The sequence below is a fragment of the Planococcus citri genome, chromosome 3 (assembly GCF_950023065.1).
Source record: "Planococcus citri chromosome 3, ihPlaCitr1.1, whole genome shotgun sequence".
Classification (NCBI taxonomy): domain Eukaryota; kingdom Metazoa; phylum Arthropoda; class Insecta; order Hemiptera; family Pseudococcidae; genus Planococcus; species Planococcus citri.
Window position 1 is genome coordinate 66,625,921 of NC_088679.1, and position 21,877 is coordinate 66,647,797.

Consider the following 21,877-nt stretch of genomic DNA (forward strand, 5'->3'; position numbering starts at 1 on the left):
TAGTTGGCTTTTTGGAAATCGTATTTGCTTGCAACAAGTATTGTTTCCTGCAATTTGAGCCTGATTTCAAGTCAGCTCATCCAAGAGGGTATTTTTTGGACCCAACATTTTCATCTGATGAAAATCAATCAGAAAAATCAAAGTTTTCTAATTTTGCTGAAATTGAAAATAAATACCTACACATGTCAAAATATCACATGTTTATTACAGATGAGCATTTTCTGCTCAATAAAGAAATTTATCAACTCAAGTTACGATTTGTCCCAAGTATAGCCCAACATTGGAAACATTACAGTATATCCTAGGAAAATTATCTGCAGTGCATGCCATTATCCATTAACAAGTAGACTCAGACTCGCTACAGAAATTTTTCAACAACGGGATCAAGTAATTCGTGTAACTTCACAAGCGTTTCAGCATAAATGGTTCCGGACTTCATTTCAGACTCATCATTGATTTCTAAATAGCACATATCGTCATGTGTAGTTGGTTTCCATTTTACCTCAGAGGTCGAAGGATCTCTAGATTTTTAAAAATGTCTCTGTTAGTTTTCCAAGCTTGACATGAGTTGTACCTATGTACTTATTATAAACGTTCATATCATTCTCTTCTCACCCCGTTTTGGCAAAGTTTGTCCACATTGTAGTGATAAGATGAATCATTTTCTTATTGCTGTCGCTTAATGGTGGGTATACTGCTAATTTCACATGAAACAAGTAAGCTAGTTCATCTACATGCTGGGCCTCTGAAAATAGATATGTATATAGGATGGTACATGCGCTTGTAAGTAGGTTGTACATACATATGTAGATAGGTAGGTAAGTAAACTTTGTTATAGGTAGAATAGGGAGTATTTCACAAAGTAAATCTACAAATTGAAATACGTATAACTTACCGCAGAAAGTCAGAAACCTGAACTTTACGTACTTTTAAAATTGTTCAAAACAGACAACCATGGGAACAACAATCTCATCATTACAGATCCTAAGTTCAGACGGCCCAAGTAGGTGAAACGGTACAGATATATCGGAGCTTTCGTATTGATTAACGAGATGATATCATCAGGCATCGTATAAACGAACATGTCAGTAAGTAACTGAAAACAATACTTTCAATAATTAGTCATCAAAATCTACATAGAAATAGCTAAGTATAAAATATGATGCAAAAGAGGCATTACATCAATCAACTGGTCTGCCGTGCTGTTGGCAACCTGCTTGTCACCGAAGTATATTTTCCTCATTTCTTTCTCCATTGCAGGATATAATTCCGGATTCATTTTGAAATTTTCTGTCAATAATTTCATGCAATCTCTTATCCTCCGCTGCATTGATTTTCTCACTATTAAGTAATAAGAAGGTGGCTATCTTGAATAATTTTTCCACGATTTAAAACTTTTCTTGAAGAGGACACTCTTCCTTGTCTTTTCAAAGTGAATTTGTTTTCCTCCAACCAACTTAATATGGGCTATCAATAAATAATGTGAGTTATTACCTATCAATAAAACAGATCCTTCTGCAGGCATGCATCCATAAATTGTTGGCATCGGTGTACTATGTTTGGCTAGTTCTTCAAAGTCTGGAGGCATTACGGCGCCTTCAGCGATACTCTCAACTGATGGTCCAAATTCCACTATTTTCGTAACTTTATCCTGAACGAGTAAGGTTTTCAAACGTCGCAAAATATTCAGGTTATTTTTTAAGAAAAACAAAATGTAAAAATTACGTCTATTAGGTAGGAAACAGCTCGAAATAGCTCGGAACACGACAGTTTCCTCAAGTGTTGAACCAATTTTAAACGATCCGTTCCTAAATATCCTAGTTTTGCTCCTAATTTGAACGCCATCTCGATCGGATCATCATGTGGCCGATACAAGTCACAAGTACCAGGACTTTGAATAATAGCTTTCGAAAATAAACCTATCAATAACGGCTGATGTGTAGTAATGTAAGATGGGTAGGTAAGTACAATTATTATTATTACCCCAAACTACAGTACGTACGGTATTATGTAAAATTAGATAAATAAAAGTTGGTATGCCCCATCAAAGGGGCAAAGAAGCTTCCAACGCTGGGGCATATGCAAAGATGAAGAGGGTAGAAGAACCCGCCCCCAACAGACTCCTGAAGGCCCCGTCAAAGCGGCAAAGAAGCCTCCAAGGCTTGGGCTTTCGCTGGGATGAGGAGAGTACAAGAACCCACCCCCAACGTGGTTCCTGGAGGTATCAGAGCATCCGATAGATAAGTATTGTAGGGTGTAGGTCAATAGATTACCTATATATATATATATTTGCTTGCCACCAGACATGTCAACTATGCTTGGCAAATATACTGAAAAGTGAACAAAATTTTAAAATTGGCATAATTTCTGTTCTAAATTACTTATCAAAATTTTATTTGCAGATTCAACTTGATATTAAAAAAATCTATGTGTTGGAAAAAGTAATCAGATTTTTAGGCTAAATTTTGAAGAAAAATTTCGAAAATGGAGTCAAAGTAATTTGAATTTTGAAAAAGTTAAGACACCACAAGAAAGCTTAAACAAAATAAAAATTTTTGATGCTTCTAATTTTTCAATTGGCCAATAAAATACTGAAATATTTCGAGTCAAATTTGTTGTCGTGTACACTCAGGATCGATGTATTTGCATACATCTCCACCAGCACATCACATTCTACTCACTACAAATCAACTGTAGACCCTGCGTTCGTCCTCGCGCCTTGATTTCTAAGCCATGCGACCTCTGGTGGAAGTTTCTGAAAACTCATAGTTGACTTGTATAGTAAAATTAACCCATGACTTGTCAACTATAGTTGACAAGTTGGTCAGTCCGCTTGTATAGTAAAATTAACCCATTCAACAGTTGACAAGTCTGGATACTAATACCTATATACTGTCTTATAGTACATTGCGAGATCCGACATATACACAGGCATTGCGAGATCCGACCCAAAAAATTTAGAAAAATGCTAAAAACTCAAATAATAACCCTACAACTTCGTTCGAACGCAGGTTCCAGTGTGTAAACAGTGCCTTTCTATGCATTGCCGCCCTCAATTTCGCGATCCGCATAAACCGAGATCCACCAACGGCCTAAACCTGATTTGGGGGTGGATCTCGCAAGATGCGTCGTTTATCTATTTTCAAAAATTGTATATAAGTATATAAATAGTAGGTAAAACGAGATCCGGCTGAAAATGTGTGTACAGGGTCCCCCGGATCTCACGAGTACCATGGCATATGAGAGAACTTGCGAGATCCGGCAAAAGGATCTCAGGATCTCGCAATGCCCGATTTTATATAAAACGGATCTCGTAATGTATGGTTTTTATATATATAGGTTTAGATGTCCTTCCATGTGGCCCATGCTACGTGTAAATCTTACATAACATTTGGCCCAGTCGAGCCAGTGATTATTCTAACGTGTAGCTCCGCACATTTTGTGTAGTTCCAAAAATTTGTTGTGTAGTACCAACATATTTGTGTAGTACCAAAAATAGATATTTATATATTTGCTTGGGAGTTTTTCAATGAAAAAAGAGTTGAAAAAAGAGCTAATCTTGTGTTTGAAAAATATTTTTGTTCAAACTGTTAAAAATATCAGTGGTGGAAAAACTGACTTTTCACATCAAAATTATTGCTGTTTTGCTTCTTGAAACTGCGAATTTTGGAAAGCTTTTGCCCTCGCTTCGCTCGGGCTAATTTGATTCTCTTCTTCCCGCTTCAAATTTCAAGAAACTATTGATGAAATTTTTTAAAAGTTGAGATCAGAAAAACTGAATTCGTACATTATAATCGATATTGTTCTGCTTTTCGAACTACAAATTTTTCAAATTTTTCGCCATAGCTTCGCTCGGGCCAATTTTGTTATTTTCTATGCAGTTCCCATTTCAAAAAACCCATGATTAAATTTGAAAAATGTTGAAATCAGAAAAACAGAATACATAGTTTTCAACAAACTTTATCTGGCTGTGGGGGGGGGGGGTTTGGTAAGAAAATCAGGGAGAGTTGGAAAAATAAGGGGGAATCTTGATACTGAAAATTATCCTGCTTGTGTTTGCAGGGCCGGCGAGAGCCAGTGCGGGCCCTGGTGCAAAATTTTGCGGGCCCCAAATGTTTTTGGTGTACATATCGCACCTCGGGAGTAATAAGGTCACATCTCAAAAAAGTGAAATTTTACAGGAGAGTGATTTTCTTTTTTTTAAAAACTTGATTCATTATTTTCATCAACTTATAATCAATTGTGAGGAATGAATAGCATGTCATTTTGAAGATTGGGTATCCTACCTTCATTTAGCATAAGAATATTTTGAAAAATAAACTCTTAAAGAGGAAATATTTCAATGTTTGGAAAACATTTTGAGTTATAACCTTTCATAAAAAGTGATCTGGAGGCGAAAAAAAGCGTCCAAAAACAATTTCATGATAACAAAATTGTAGAGAATTAAATTTCCAATCGACGTAATGTCGTTAGTTTTTTTCTAGAGTGCTTAGTTTTTGAGTTTTTCTCAAAAAACTAAAATTTCAATTTACATGCAAATTAATTTTTCTGAAAAATGTTCTATTTTAAAAATTTTTTCTTTTGAAACAAACCTACAAAAAATACACTCCTTGTGATTATTTTACATCTTAAAAACGTTCAAAACTATCGAAACTGTTTTCTGACACTTTGTATGTGCGAATTTTACTCAAAGAAAGAGGAGTTTTTTGAGATGTGACCTTATAACTCCAAACAACTTGCAATGTTGTAGAAATTTTGAGTTAGGCCCTTTGCATTTTTTACATGATCTAAGCAACATACCCGACTCAAAGTGTTATTTTTGGTTGCAGTGGGTCATGCAAACCCCAAAAATGCAAAAACATCAAAATCAATTTTTTTTGAGATGTGACCTTATTACTCCCGAGGTGCGATATGTTGAAAATTCTTATTTCTCATTCTTTACTTAGCATATGTCCATTGCCCAGGGGAGAGGAGGAGAAAAAATTTTGAAAATACCAACCCCAACATCGCAAATTTTCCAACAACTTACCTATTTACTAGATTTTGTACACACTTTGTAATTAAGTGGAATTCAACTTTATTTTTTATTAAGAAGTTGCAAACATTTGAAAGATATAAATGAAAAATGATTAAATTGTAATGTGAGTTTGTTGAGAATGTTAAAATTCAAAAATATGTATGAAGAGAAGCTTACAATAGTGCCCGAGCAGAGCGAGGACGAAAATTTTTTGAGGAACTTTGCCTGAAACATAGTGGTTTTTAACAATTATTTTAAACGCAATTCAAGAATTTCAGAAATGTCAGTTCAATTGCCAAGTTTTGCCAACTTCATTTGCGGGCCCTTCGAAAATTTGCGGGTCCGATGCAGTTGCACCCCTTGCACTTGTGTAGCTCCAAAAAATTCTTAGAATAATCACTGCAGTCGACAATGTGGCCCAGGGCCAAATTGTCAAATGTATAGGCTACATACAAAGTGGCCCACCCCATTTCATCAACTTCCGCTAGGTGGCGCATGGTTTAAAAATCGAGTCGCGGAGATGAACGTCGAGTCTACAATTAATGTGTAGCCTGTAGAATGGGAAACACTGCTTGAGGTACGTGTAATCATACAAAAATTGTGTGTACAAGACAAAAAATTTTACTTGTGATTTATCTGTATTTTATTGCTCCATGGCAGAATTATTATAATCAAACATTTTGATGAGAGTCAGGCTATTATGATATAAATATTCACTCAAAATTTAAATCAATTCGGAAATTTTCCAATTTTTTTTCAAAAAAATTTATTTTAGGAATCTCGAGTGGTCCACATGTCAGGAAATTTGGGCATATATATGTTCACGACAGCACACTTATGAACCCATGTATGGGTTAATCTTGCATAAGAAGTGAACCAGTAGGTTTACCAGCCTGGCTCACTTCGTAAAGGCTAAAGTTACATAACAAGTGAGCCACCTGTTTCAAACTAGTTTTGTCAAAGTTAGCTGCGCGCACCAAATGTTTCTCAGAGATGTTCGCTAGATGTAGTACTAACATGAGGCCTATAGAATAGGAAGTACTGGTCGGCATACCCAAAGCCCTGTTGAAATTGGGTATGCACGATGATAAATTTGACTAATGATTTTTCTGCATTTTATTGCTCTATGGGAATACTGTTGATACCAAAAATTTTGATGTGGTTCAGACTTTTTGACAACCAAGCAATTTTCACAAAATTCAATATAGTTCAAAAAAATTTTAAATTTTTTTGAAAAAATTTTCTCCAAAAATTTTTTATTCTGTTTCTTGATACAGATAAATTATATATTTCAATGACTGTGCAATTAGAATTTCGATTAGTTAATTAGAACAGAAATTGAAAATGATTTTAAAAATTTTGAAATTTTGAAAAATTGGCTCATAAGCCTACCGCGATGCCTATATATATATATGTGATATGTTGCATAGAGTATTTTAGTTGTATTACATATTAAGAATGTTCACCTATAGGTACTAACAAGGGAGGTGCCCCAGGTGACATGCACCGATTTAAATGATTCTTGCACCATTGGATAGAGGACATCGAACATAGTCTACCACAAAATTTTCAGCTGCTGAAGTTGATATTTCGATTTTTCACAGCAATTTTTCGATTTTCACATAGCAATTTTGAAAAATTGGCCAAAAGTAGTCGGCAGAGGTCGCATACCGAAACCTCCCATATTATTTGGGCATTTCAATACTTATGATAAGACTAGCCGACGGTGAAATTTTCAGCTGCTGAAGTTGATATTTTAGCCCTCCAGGGCGATTTTTTGATTTTCACATTGCAATTTTGAAAAATTGGCCAAAAGTAGTCGGCAGAGGTCGAATACCGAAACCTCCCATATTATTTGGGCATTTCAATACTTATGATAAGACTAGCCGACGGTGAAATTTTCAGCTGCTGAAGTTGATATTTGAGCCCTCCAGGGCGATTTTTTGATTTTCACATTGCAATTTGGACAAATTAATTGGCCAAAAATAGTCGGCGGAGGTCGCATACTGAAACTTCCAATATTATTTGGGCATTTCAATACATATGTTGAGACTAGCCCACGGTGAAATTTTCAGCTGCTGAAGTTGATATTTGACCCTTCCAGGGCGATTTTTCTATTTTCGCAATTGCTATGTGAAAATCGAAAAATTGCTCTGAAAAATCGAAATATCAACTTCGGCAGCTGAAAATTTTGTGGTAGACTATGTTCAATGTCCTCTATCCAATAGTGCAAGAATCATTAAAATCGGTGCATGTCACCTGGGGCACCTCCCTTGTAAGGTGTATTGTGGGTATCGTCGTCATAGTTCCTTGTCCTTTACAGGACATTGGAAATCGCATTTTTGTGGTACCCTAACAGGGTGAGGCGAATGCCTAATGTCACTGCGATTATTCTGGGGAATCGACCTTGTTTTGAGCTTTCACGTAGTAGTTTCCCGTTGCTCTCTATGCTATCTACAAAGTAGCTCATACATCGCTAGCCAGGTTTTTACAACCCTGAGTTCCATAATCACTGCTACATATAGTTGCTCAACCAGTTACAGCTTTTTGATACCGGCAACATATTGCGTGCATTTCTGTTGCCTCTGCTGTTCTGGTGCTCGGAGCTTTAATTTAATTTTCTACAACTTGGAAACTTTAAGGGAAGCAATGCTTCCCTTGCTTCCATGGACACTTCGCCACTGGTACTTACATTTTCTTCATGTGGAGGCATCTCTAATTCTCCATACCAGGGCTTCAAACCCATACCCGTACCCGAATACCCAAATACCCGAATACCTGAACAAAAATCCAACAATTTCTGTACCCGAATCTGTACCCATACCCAAAAAATGAAATGAGGAATACCCAAACCTGTACCTGTACCCAATAGAGACTATTTTGAACCCAAATACCCGAAAATACCCGATAGATTGGGTTCAGTTTGGGTATTTCACCTAAAATACCTGAACCCATACCCATACCTGTACCTGAACCCTTAAAATTTTCATACCCGTACCTGAAAACATTTGGGTTTGAAGCCCTGCTTCATACTTACTCCTTCAACAGCATATCATTGATTGAATTGATATGTTTAGAATGACCACTGTGGACTTAAAAATTAATGCATAGTAGGTTTACCTCGAGCTAAAGGGGTTATCTGCAGACAACGAACTGCGCTTGCTCCTGCACTTTGGCCAAATAAAGTTATATTATCAGGATCACCGCCAAAATTTTGAATGTTCCTTTTCACCCATTGTAATGAAAATATAATATCTTTTAACCCGACATTTCCAGGACATTCTTTAATTCCTAAATTCAAAAAACCTAGCAAAAATTGACAGATTAACCATTAATATCATTCTAAGTAAGTACTTACCTACATTTTGAAATCTATTCAAAATGCTGAAGAATTCAACTTGTGTACCCACCAAAAACATTCAGTCTGAAATTCGGAGCAACTAGAATGACATCGTGATTTATCAGAAAATCCGCACCATATAATTTTCTGGATCCAGAACCACAACAATAACCACCTCCATGAAGAAAGACCATAACTGGTAGGAGATCTCGAATCATCTTTGGAGGCTGAGTAAAAATTGTGGAGTCATTTTTGAGAAATGCTGCATGCACAATGATTCATATAAGTTCAGTAAAAGTCGCTTATTATTATAACAGTGAATGTTATAAATCGCTTTATGTTATTAAAATGGTATGGTCCCGATCATTTATATCTCATTACATTGAAATTCTATCGGTTACCTATTGTAATTAGAGCATCAGATAATGTTATAATTTGTAAGTGATTTTTAAGCGTTTTTCGAATTTTTATGTAATTTTAAAATGTTTTTACCACTTTTTCACCCAGTTTTTTCCTAATTTTTCTGAAATTTCAGACATTTTTCTGATTGACATCATTTTTTAATACTTTTTTCATAACCTTTTGAAGTTTCAACCTATTTTTAACACTTTTTCTCACAATTTTTGCAAAATTTTAGTTCAAAGACTACATTATTTAGTAAAAAATTTTCCATAGGTATAAAAATGTTTGGCAAAAAAATCACTTTTTTGTTCAATCGGTTTGTGTTATAAGTCGGTTAATGTTATTAAATTGGGCTGGGACAAACGTTATAACATTAAGCGACTTTTACTGTACCTATAATGCGACTTACTTGAGGTGTAAATATATTCATGTGCAAACAATCTTCTCCTCCTAAAGTCAGCATTAATAGAGCATCATATTGCATGCAATCTGATCTTTCGTATGTTGCGTCATACAAAGTGTCCCATGGATCGCAATCTTCAGGAGGCTATGAAACATTATTAAAATTCAAGTTTTGTACATAGGTGCATACGAGTAGATGCACAATGCACAACTGCACTTTTATGGCTCATATTTTCTTAGTTGCATTAATCTCAAAAGAAACCTAAGTTCACTCATAAATGAATATTTTCCCATTTTGGACTCAATTGTTGGGGGGGGGGGCTCAGCTTTCCCTTAATATTTTCGACAAACAAATCGTCATCTACCTAAACACGTTTTTTTTTTCAGTTGCAGTTTCTCTCATAGAAAAAAAATGAAATTGAATGAACATCATCATTGAACTTTGACCTGGTCTATGGTTCAGCCCATCTAGGAACCTGTAGAAGAATTATATTGCTCACCAATGTGTCATCAAGTTTTTCCTTCAGTCTCCCTCTGCTCCTCCTGCAAGTTGGAGTGTATTCTTTGACTTTTCAAAGGGACTGTTTGTCAGGAATTTTATCAATGTGTCCTCTCTATTTCTTTCTGAAATCTTTCACGTGTCAAATGATTGGCTCCACTCGGGGCTCCCTCAGGATGTCTTCATTCCTTTTCCTGTCATGTCTCATATATCCTGCCATGGCTCACATGAATATGATTTCCGCTGCAGTTACTCTGCTTTTTATATCCCTGCTCATCATCCATGTTTTGCTTTCATACAACATCATTAGTCTTGATTCTTATTTGTGTTTTGGTTCTGACTTTTCTTGGAGGGATGGCTCAGTTTATCAACCCAGTCATCTTTGGCTCTGACTTTTCATGGAGGGATCGCTCGGTTTATTGCCCCAGTTACTATAAGGAATTTGTTGATATCATTAAGTTGTGGGTCAACCTCTCCTACATAAGATAGCTCACAGTCGCACCCGAGATATTTAAAGCTTCTGCAACCATTTTACTGCATATTATTGGCTCTTTCCCCTCAAAGGCCATCACCTTTGTTTTTGATGGTGAGATTCTCATTCCATATCTATCTGCTACTTGCCTACTTTCTGAGTCATCTTTGTTGTTAGCAAAGATCACCTGATCATCAGCGAATAGTAGGGTATTGACACGTGTGTCAGTGATGTCTAGCCCTTTTGGCTTGGTTTTCAACCATTCTTTAATCATGTCGTCAAAGTAGATGTTGAACAGGCTACAATTACATGACATTGGACATCCCTGTCTTACTCCTCATCCTATCTTCTTTGCTTCCAACATGTTTCCGCATCTTACTCTAATTACATTATCCATAAGGTGCACTGGGGGAAATCAGAGTTTGGGGTAAGTTAGAAAACTTGCTCTAGCACCTAGAGGTTTATATCTGGCAAAGTTCTACTAAAGATGACTTGAGGGTACTACATTTTCGCGATCCAGTTTCATTTTAGATGTCTTTGGTTCAATTGTATTTTGTTGTTGTTTTATTTGTTTTCAAATACAGATTTTCTATCTTTTAGTTTTTTGCATATACCGGACAAACTGTGCATCCTAGTGAAAATCTGATGATAGTGATCTCAAAGAGAATTAAATTCTCTACAATTTCATACCTACGCAATTCTTCTAGGACGCTCTGTTTGTGAGGTACACCTCTGCAAAGTTCAGCTTGTTCTGACTTTCCCCAATTTGGGGTAAGTCAGAACAGTTTACATTTTATTCCACTGAGTGAAAGCTTCTGTGTCAATCGCGCTTAAATTTTCACCATAGGTTAATAACCCTTATCGGAACCTACATAATAAATTTGATCTATATTGGTTCATTAGAAGGGGAGTAACAGCTGGTCAAAGTTGAAATTGCGAAAAACGCATTCTGACTTGCCCCAGTGCACCTTATTTTTTCAATTAAGCATACTAATTGTTCGTTCACTTGAATTTTCCTCTTTCCTCCGGATTTCACCAGATCAATGGAGCACATGTGGGTTTCTAGGTTATACTCTCGTCTCTTCTCCATCAGCAGCTTTGTCGTGTATATTCCATCTACATGCAGTAGGTACCTATTTTTAGATTTTTATCAAGCAAAAATTGCTGCTGTATCTAAACCGAAGATGACAGTAATTGATCGTGTCAGGCAAAGGACCACTCAAAGCCAGGAGCAGATAACAACTCAGAAACCTGAATAAGCCAAAATTGTCAAAAGAACCCTTCCAAAGAATAACATGATGAACCAGGGAAACTAGAAGAGCAGGCGAGCTTAAAAGACATTTGGGAACTGCTTAAAAAAATGGATAAAAGAATTTCTCAAGTTGAAAACACACAAAACAAGATCAAATCAAAGAAACGTCCATCAGTTAAAACCTCACGACTTAGTCATAGATATTATCAAAAATAAATAGAGTACTCTCACTGGAGAGATACTTCATAAAATAGCAGAGTATACTCTCACTGGAGAGAACCCTGCACATGTCATATAATGTAACTAACTTGTTTAAAGTCATTAGACTAGATTCTAACCCTCAAAAAAGCGATTCTGTAAATCAAATCGGGAATGTGAAATGTTTTGGGCGGGAAATGGGCTTACGGACGAGCTCTTGCTAAAAATGCAATTTCCCCAGCGCTGGACCCGCTTATTTTCGAGATTGGGGCCCAAATGGGGCCAATTTTGGGTCCGTAAATCATTCGAGGAATGTGTGGGGAAATTGCATTTTTGGGTAGTGTTGGTATCGTAGATGAGAAATGTGCAATTTCCCCAACCCCCCAGGCGCTTATTTTGGGCTCACCCGCCTTTCAAAATTTCGACTTTCCAATAAAAATTCATTGAAATACGAGAAATTTACACTTTCGGATGAAATTTTGTATACTAACTAATGAAGGCATGAAGAAATCATATCTGGCGAGTTTTGGTTTTTCCAGGCCCCAATTGGGGTTGCAGGAGCACCCCCACCCCCAATTTTGAAGTTGGGGTAAAATGTCGATATTGGTGTCGTTTTCGTATGAAACGACCACGCCGATGACGAATATGAAGTCAGATTTGAGACTGCACCTCTCAGTACCCGGAATGAGTGGATATAATACTTGTGTAAATGTAATCGAGTCATTCGTCATTCCACATCAATTTGATCAAGAAGTTGAAGGGGGAGGGGGTCGGCGATTTCTTGTAATTTTTCCTGATAATCGATTGTTTTTTATAAGGCAAAATGTTCAAAATTTCTGAAAACGTAAGAATGTCAATTAATTGACTGTTGAATAATGAAAAATGACAGAAATGTGATTATTTCGTAGAAAATTTTGAAGTTACAGGATGAGTCAGTCAATATTTCATTTTTTACATTTTTAAAAATCATCCTAATATTGAACTGAAATCTACACAATTTGACCTACATATATAAAAATAATTGATTTATTCAAAAAAAACAATAATCGCCAAACGATTATTTTTCAGACTGATTAATAATCGCCCATCACTAATACCTACTAAAATGGAACTTTTTCTAATAAAAATTGAAAAAATCCTTTCAATCAATGAAATGAACTCATCACAAAAAAATCAAAATTCGAAAAAATTCAATTTTCAATTCCAAACATTAAACAAAGTTTTTAAGTTAAAATTCATTTAGTTGTCTTATTTTGACCTCTTTCTGACGTATTTCATGAAAAATTTGATAAAAATTACACTCATAGCAAAAATAATGATTTTTTTAAATGGATGTGTAAATAAAAGTCAAATGGGTCCACCTCACCAATCAAAACTTTTTTTCATGTTTCAAATCAAAAAATCGATCGCATTTTTCGCAAACTTTCAATTTTTTAAAATCGACTTTACGAAATAATGCCATCCCAATTTCTTAATATGTGTACCCATATTTCGAAAGGGCCCATTCGGTCAGTGCCGAGAAGGGTGTAGATTTTATTTTTCAAAAATCAAAATAAACTTCCAGTGTTCTCCGGTGGATCCCAACAGTGTTTGAGTGTGAAGCTGTCCGTGAAAGCTTCACGTTCGCGCGCCGTTTAGATCAATTGGAAAATTGTACCAATTTTTGAAAAATAAAATCTACACACTTCTCGGCACCGACCGAATGGGCCGTTTTGAAATATCGGTACACATATGTTGTTCAGCATGAAAAGTTGTCCATAATATATTTTTTTCTTAATTTTTGAGAGTCAGAACGATAAGAAAACTACGTTTTGAAACTTTTCGAGCTAATCTTTCGCGTGAAAAAACCTTTCAACTCTAACTATTGGAAAAAGTTCAATTTAAGTAGGTATCGTGGTTACCTAGTAATCCACTGCTGAACTGGATGATATTTCAAGTTCACTGAAATTTTTTACACCCCCTACCAGCCATTGAACAAGGGGTAGAGGGCTGCAATTTGCGCCATTGGTCATCCCTTCGAAAGGTATTTCCACAGGAAAATTTTCAAAGAAATCGCCGACCCCCCCCCCCCCCCTTGGTTGAATTGATGTGGAATGACGAATGACTCGATTACATTTTCACAAGTATTATATCCACTCATTCCGGGTACTGAGAGGTGCAGTCTCAAATCTGACTTCATATTCGTCATCGGCGTGGTCGTTTCATACGAAAACGACACCAATATCGACATTTTACCCCAACTTCAAAATTGGGGGTGGGGGTGCTCCTGCAACCCCAATTGGGGCCTGGAAAAACCAAAACTCGCCAGATATGATATCTTCATGCCTTCATTAGTTAGTATACAAAATTTCATCCGAAAGTGTAAATTTCTCGTATTTCAATGAATTTTTATTGGAAAGTCGAAATTTTGAAAGGCGGGTGAGCCCAAAATAAGCGCCTGGGGGGTTGGGGAAATTGCACATTTCTCATCTACGATACCAACACTACCCAAAAATGCAATTTCCCCACACATTCCTCGAATGATTTACGGACCCAAAATTGGGCCCATTTGGGCCCCAATCTCGAAAATAAGCGGGTCCAGCGCTGGGGAAATTGCATTATTAGCAAGAGCTCGTCCGTAAGCCCATTTCCCGCCCAAAACATTTCACATTCCCGATTTGATTTACAGAATCGCTTTTTTGAGGGTTAGAATCTAGTCTACATGAAATATTACTTATTTAAGGTCTCCTTAAGATTGTAATAAACCTTGTTAAATAATAAAAAAAAAAACTTTGAACTTCTACAAATTTTGTGTTTTGATTTCAATGTTTCAATATTTCTTAAGCCTTATAGCAATTTTATGGCGCCACATCTTATAAATTTATGACAGAATAACGGATATTTATGAGCTTCGGCTTCGGAATTGAAAAATTGTTGTTGAATCTTCATCAAAAACATCTTAGAAATCCTACCAAGGACAAGACTTACCTATCATGCATTGTATTTGTAAAACTGCTACGCTGCATTTCCCACCGCGTAACCGTGGGAAATTTTCACTCCGCGCGCTCGTACCTTCTCAACATTCAAGTCTCTTGCGCGACCTCCAAACAGTCACGTACCTACTTAAACGTGGCAGGGTGCAGCTAACCCCCCCCCCTCCCAGCCCATTTTTCATGTTCAGTTTGGAAAATTGACCATTAACAGCTGCCTTTCAAACTTCCATTAATTTATCGGAAGGATTAATAATGAAATTTCTATATTTATGAGAGAAAAATTCAACATTGTGATATTTTCCCAAGTTGGAAAAATTAACAGCTGTACTTCTAAAATAAAATCGTTATTTTATGTGGAGACATTTATCTACTTTCCGTGAGCGATTGAACGATCCCTCGTGAAAAAACAGGCTCGATCAGAGATAGGTAATTTACCATTTTCACTCAATTTTTCCCCACTCTGGAAAATATGGTACCATTTCTGTTTTTCACTCATGAAGGGTCATTTTATTTAATTTGTAAAATGGTCATTATAAGATGGTTATAGGAATCGGGCAAAACACATATTTTTTGTCCTCGCTTCGATCAGACCAATTTTTACTCGTAGGTATCTCTTTCATAAGCTAAAACACGTCTTCCATATTTTAAACTTCTTAAAATTCAATAGGAATAGGTAACAATTTTTAATGACCCTTAGTGCCAGTATTAATATGTACCTACTAATTATTGGCAAAATTATAATTTCGTTTTCTGTTCAATTTTAAAACCTCGTTATACCTACGTACTATTATTCGGAAGGAAAAACCAAAAATCCGCAGTCACAATCAATAATTTTCGACAAGCAAATCATTATGCATATCCTCCACCTCTATCAAATAGGTAAACAAAAAGTGAAATGATTGTAAAAGCTTACCATGAAACGTAAATTGCCCACAGGTGGTTTGGCGTATGGAATTCCCAAAAAACTGCAGTATTTTTTTCTACTGTATTTAGCGATGCTTTCTTTACCACGTAATTTTCCTTGTTCTACTTCAACGATTAAATGCGCAATTTGCGCGATATTTGGAGGGCAGATAGCATACCGAATTTGCGAAAAAATGTATGAAAACTGACTGTGAAGAAGGCCCATTTTTCTTTTGAGAACTTGGTATCGAAACTTGATACCTAACACACATTATGTACATAACTTGGTTTACTACGTAGATTATACCTGCTAATGTGATCGCTGCACATACCTACACGTTCAGTTTGCTATCGTCCATAAAAATTAATATCTCATTGTTGCATTGGGAACTGTGAAATCAATACCTACCTACCTACCTATTTTAAGTATGTACTGTCTTAGGCTTCGACCAGTGGCGGAAACTTACATGTCAACCGTGAGGAACTACCGCCATGAATAAACACCATAACTGCAGGTAGGAGATGTTGCATTATCTTCGTAGGTTGAGTAAAGTGTAGGAAGAACCAGATGAGTAGAAAATTTTCAAAAATGAGTTCAGGGTCGAATTAAATTTACACTCAGGAGTGGAAAAATGCAATCTATTTAGATTTTGAAAAAATTATATTTTTTGTAGTAAAAAGGGTCCTATAAAAAATAGAAGGAGCGGAGAAAAATGAGCTGAGCTGTGACCAAATCTGAGGAAAAAATAAAGAAAATTGAAAAAAAAATAGTCACAAGGTACCTACCTATTGAGTATTAATTTTCTCTTCATTTTGAAAAGTTTCTATAAAATTCCGCGAGAAATTCAAATAATTTCATAAAAACTTTTTTGAGCATTTTTAAAAAATTTTGAGCCCAAAAATGTGTCATAGCTCTGGGATTTTTGAAACAGTGTAATTCGATCTATGAAAAAAGGTTGAATTATCCTGAGAAATTCAAATATTTCCACGAAAATGCTTTTCGAGCATTTTAAAATAATTTTGAGCTCGAAAATCGGTTCATGATTTTTGGCATTTTTGAAACAGTGCAATTCCACATTCAACCTCTCAAAATGTTTACAACGTACTTAAAAATGAGAAAAATCGGTTCACATGGGGCTGAGAAAATAATATTTATTCCATTCCAGAAAAAGGGTGTTTTTCAAAAATGGGATGAGGGGGTCTGGAGATCTGAAACTTTCAATGCGGAAGTTCCTCGTTAAGTACCTTTACCTACCTAGTACCTACCTACCTAACATGCAAATATCAATCCAAAAGCTCACGGAGCCCATTTCTAAAAATTACGTCACTTCGAGTTAGTAATGGGATATTATCGATATTTCGGGATATCGATATCGTCAAAATATCGGAGGTTTCATATCGATAATATTGATATAAGTATATCGGATGTTTTTGACGTTCATAAAAAAACCATAAAACAGCTGATTTCTGATGAAAAGAGAAACTGAGTCATCTCTAAGCTGTTTCTATTCCTTACTTTTTGCTTTTTCAGTATCTAGCTACCTATTCGGGGCTTTTTAAAATAATGATGACATTGATGACGTAATGTCAACATTTCATCATTCTACAGATATGGCCCATGGCTACCATTAATAGCTGTGATAATCACTATTTTACACTAAAAGAGTCTGAAAATGCTCAAAAAGAGCAAAAAAACACCTCACACAATTTATTTACGGGATTTTCGCATAATTTTTAAAAATTTTCCGATAATTGATTAACAGATTTAAAATATCAATATATATCGACGGCTGCAAATATCGATATATATCGATAAATATCGATAATATCCCACCACTACTAAAAATTAATGCATAGTAGGTTTACCTCGAGCTAACGGTATTATCTGCAGATGGCGTACTATGTTTGCTCCTGCACTTTCACCAAATAAAGTTATATTATCAGGATCACCGCCAAAATTTTGAATACTTATTCCTTTTTATCCATTGTAATGAAAATATAATATCTTTCAACCCGACATTTCCAGGACATTCTTCAATTCCTAAATTCAAAAAACCTGGAAAAAAATGTCAGATTAACCATTACTATGATTCTAAGTAAGTACTTACCTACATTTTGAAATCTATTCAAAATGCTGAAGAATTCAACTTGTGTACCCACCAAAAACATTCAGTCTGAAATTCAGAGCAACTAGAATGACATCGTGATTTATCAGAAAATCCGCACCATATAACTTTCTGGATCCAGAACCAAAACAATAACCACCTCCATGAAGAAAGACCATAACTGGTAGGAGATCTCGAATCATCTTTGGAGGCTGAGTAAAAATTGTGGAGTCATTTTTGAAAAATGTTGCATGCACAATGATTCAGATAAGTACAGTAAAAGTTGCTTATTATTATAAAGGTGAATGTTATAAATCGCTTTATGTTATTAAAATGGTATGGTCCCGATCATTTATATCTCGTTACATTGAAATTCTATCTGTTACCTATTGTAATCAGAGCATCATTAATGTTATAATTTGTAAGTGATTTTTAAGCATTTTTCGAATTTTTATGTAATTTTAAAATGTTTTTAACACTTTTTCACCCAGTTTTTCCCTAATTTTTCTGAAATTTCAGACATTTCTCTGATTGACATCATTTTTAAATACTTTTTTCATAACCTTTTCACTTTTGAAGTTTCAACCTATTTTTAACACTTTTTCTCACAATTTTTGCAAAATTTTAGTTCAAAGACTACATTATTTAGTAAAAAATTGACCATGGGTATAAAAATGTTTGGCAAAAAAATCACTTTTTTGTTCAATCGGTTTATGTTATAAGTTTTGTCTGCAATGTGATCTTTCGTATGTTGCGTCGTACAAAGTGTCCCATGGATCGCAATCTTTAGGAGGCTATGAAACATTATTAAAATTCAAATTTTGTACATTCGTACATATAGGTGCACGACTGCACGTTTATGGCTCATATTTTCTTCAGCGAGGTTATTATATTCAACGTCAGTGCCAGTAAGGGACCATTTGAAACTCATCAGCTTCGGTTAAGCTGAAGAGTATATGCGCCATACCTCAGATGAGTACGTAAGCTGGATTCTATGACATGCCAAGTTGCATTAATCTCAAAAGAAACCTAAGTTCACTCATAAATTGAATATTTTCCCATTTTGGACTCAATTGGGAGGGGGAGGGGGTCTCAGCTTTCCGTTAATATTTTCGACAAACAAATCATCATTCATTTCCCTCACCTTCTGCCAAGTAGGTAGGTACCTAAACAAAAAAAGAAATAATTGTGAAATCTTACCATGAACCGCAGATTGCCTAAAGGGGGTTTGGCGTATGGAACTCCCAAAAAACTGCAGTATTGTTTTCTACTGTATTTAGCGATGCCTTCTTTACCACGTAATTTTCCTTGTTCTACTTCAACGATTAAATGCGCAATTTCCGCGATCTTTGGAGGGCAGATAGCATACCGAATTTGCGAAAAAATGTATGAAAACTGACTGTGAAGAAGGTCCATTTTTCTTTTGAGAACTTGGTATCGAAACTTGATACCTATAAGTCTGTCTCATTTAACTTGACCTCTCAAAAATTTCCTACGTTGTCAAAATGTGCAATGTTTTGATGTTTACAACTGCATAATTTCGTTACATAATACAACAAAGTCAAGCATTGCCCATGAAAAATAATATTTACTGGCTTCCAAAAATGAAAATACTGTATAATGTAATGTTATCAGTACCTATTTTCACAATTAAAATTACATTTTTCATGTTATTTTCCATTGTTATTATTAAAGATCGTGCTTATTACTTCAAATTATCTTCAAATAAGTAATATTTCAAAGTTTCAATTCATTTTCATTAAAAAAAAAAAATCAGCATGTTCGTTTGCTTTACTATGCCGTATTTGCCGCGTAAGGTGGGGTTGACTTTACTATTTGTTTTCTTTTGAAATTATTTGTGGCAACTGTGCTTTGTATTTTCACAATGCGATAGAGTAGTGTGTGAGTATTGGTAATGGTCAAGTTAAATGAGACAGACATAACACACCTGCATAACTTAATTTACTAGATTACCTGCTAATGTGATCGCTGCACATGCGCGTTCAGTTAAAATTAATATTTCATTGTCGCATTGAGAAATGTGAAATCAATACCTACCTACCTACCTATTTTAAGTAGGTACTGTCTTACGCTTCGACCAAGGGCGGAAACTTACATGTCAACCATGAGGAACTACCGCCATGAATAAACACCATAACTGCAGGTAGGAGATGTTGTATTAGTGAAGGAAGAACCAGATAAGTAGAAAATTTTCAAAAATGAGTTCAGGGTCGAATTAAATTTACACTCAGGAGTGGAAAAATGCAATCCATTTAGATTTTGAAAAAATTATATTTTTTGTAGTAAAGGGTCCATTAAAAATAGAAGGAGCGGAGAGAAATGAGCTGAGCTGTGACCAAATCTGAGGAAAAAATGAATAAAATTTTAAAAAAATAGTCACAAGGTACCTACTTACCTATATTGAGTATTAATTTTCTCTTCATTTCGAAAAGTTTCTATAAAATTTCGGGAGAAATTCAAATAATTTCATAAAAATTTTTTTGAGCATTTTAAAAAATTTTTGAGCCCAAAAATTGTGTCATGGCTCTGGGATTTTTGAAACTGTGTAATTCGATCTATCAAAAAGGGTTGAATTATCCTGAGAAATTCAAATATTTCCAAGAAAATGCTTTTCTAGCATTTTTGAAGAATGTTGAGCTCGAAAATCGGTTCATGATTTTTGAGATTTTTGAAACAGTGCAATTCTACATTCGACCTCTCCAAATGGGTTGAATTTTCGCAAAAAATCAAATGTTTCCGCGAAATTGTTTTTTGACTTTTTGAACGATTTCAAGCTCAAAATTAGATCAGATTTTTTGTGATATTCAAAAAAGTGTGATTTCACCGATCAAAATAGCCTAGGTTAAAACTTCGTTGAAATATCAAATTTTTCCACAAGCATATTTTTTGAGCATCTCTAAGCCCAAAATTTTATATGTAATAATGTCGATGATTCCCAGAGAAGATGTCATGAGACCTATCAAAATTCTAAATTTCAGCAGGTAAGCAAAAATTGCTTTAATGCCTTTTTTGAGCACTTTTGAAAAAGTTTGATTCTAAAATTGAGTCAATTTTTTGAATAGTAACGAAAAAGTGTTTGAGATCCATTGAAATTTTTGAACATTCCAGAAATCATGATCCAAGTTTCTCAAAATTTGTCAAAATCGAAACGCCAAAATATCATGAACGTAACTCTGAAGTCGAAATTCCTCAAAATTATTCCAAAACATTTTCGTATAAATTTTCAAACTTGTAAAATTTTAACCTGTAGGTATTTTGGTAGGTTTCTAGTGGCACTTTTATGGGTATTTTTCAAGAATTCCAAAAATCACGACTCAATTTCAGGCTCGTTTTTTCTGGTCCAAAGTTTATTTTTAGCCAAATTTTTGTAAAAAATGATGGCTATTGCGGTAGGCCCAACTTTGGACAAAAAGGTCGAGGGTCAAAAATTTTGATAGTTCTCGACGTTTTGAGCTCAGACTAGACGATTCCCGGTGTGTCAGTTTTTATTGTACAGGATGAATCCGGAGTCGTCTGGTTAAATTAAAATGTAGATAGTACTCGAGGAGACGAACAAAAAACGTTATTATGATAAGTTGCCTATCTTGTAAAATGAAGGTGCTACGTGCTCCGCAAAACCGGAAGTTTACCTATATTGAAAAATTCATCAAAAATAAGAAAATGTTTGAATCATTCAAATGATGCCCCTAACCCATAGTATTCGAGTGGACGAACAAAACATGTTATTATGACCAATTGCCTATCTTCAAAATTGAAGGGGCAAACCTGATTCAAAACTTCGAAATTTCGAATGCCCTAAATTTGAATTTTGAAATTGTGCTTGCCCCTTCAATTTTTAAGATAGGCAATTGGTCATGATAACATTTTTTGTTCATCCACTCAAGTACTATGGGTTAGGGGCACGATTTGAATAATACAAACATTTTCTTACTGTCTGCAAATTGAAGAAATTACCCCATTTTTGAACTAAAATTTACCTATTTTGAAAAATTCTTTTAAAATAAGAAGATGTTTGAATCATTTTATTGATGCCCCTAACCCATAGTACTTGAGTGGACGAACAAAAAATGTTATTATGACCAATTGCCTATCTTAAAAATTGAAGGGGCAAGCACAATTTCAAAATTCAAATTTGGGGCACTTGAAATTTGGAAATTTTGAATCAGGTTTGCCCCTTCTATTTTGAAGATAGGCAATTGGTCATAATACCACTTTTTGTTCGTCCACTTGAGTACTATGGGTTAGGCACATCACTTGAATGATTCAAACATTTTCTTATTTTTGATGAATTTTT

At 35.2% G+C, this 21,877-nt stretch overlaps 1 protein-coding gene across 2 annotated transcripts; it reads right to left on the reverse strand.

Moving 5' to 3' along the window:
* Window positions 1–183: 183 nt before the first annotated feature.
* On the reverse strand, window positions 184–17,394 carry LOC135838363 (juvenile hormone esterase-like). Of its 2 annotated transcripts, none has more exons than XM_065353958.1 (10): window positions 17,324–17,394; window positions 9,169–9,306; window positions 8,428–8,584; window positions 8,138–8,323; window positions 1,726–1,919; window positions 1,495–1,651; window positions 1,181–1,341; window positions 928–1,096; window positions 616–745; window positions 184–521 (listed from the first exon to the last, which is right to left on the reverse strand). In XM_065353958.1, the coding sequence occupies exons 2-10, from the start codon at window positions 9,241–9,243 to the stop codon at window positions 359–361; spliced, it is 1,392 nt and encodes a 463-aa protein (XP_065210030.1). In that variant the 5' UTR covers window positions 9,244–9,306; window positions 17,324–17,394; the 3' UTR covers window positions 184–358. The 2 variants fall into 2 exon arrangements, with proteins under 2 accessions (XP_065210030.1, XP_065210029.1); XM_065353957.1 differs by lacking the exon at window positions 17,324–17,394 and adding an exon at window positions 15,468–15,802.
* Window positions 17,395–21,877: the final 4,483 nt, after the last annotated feature.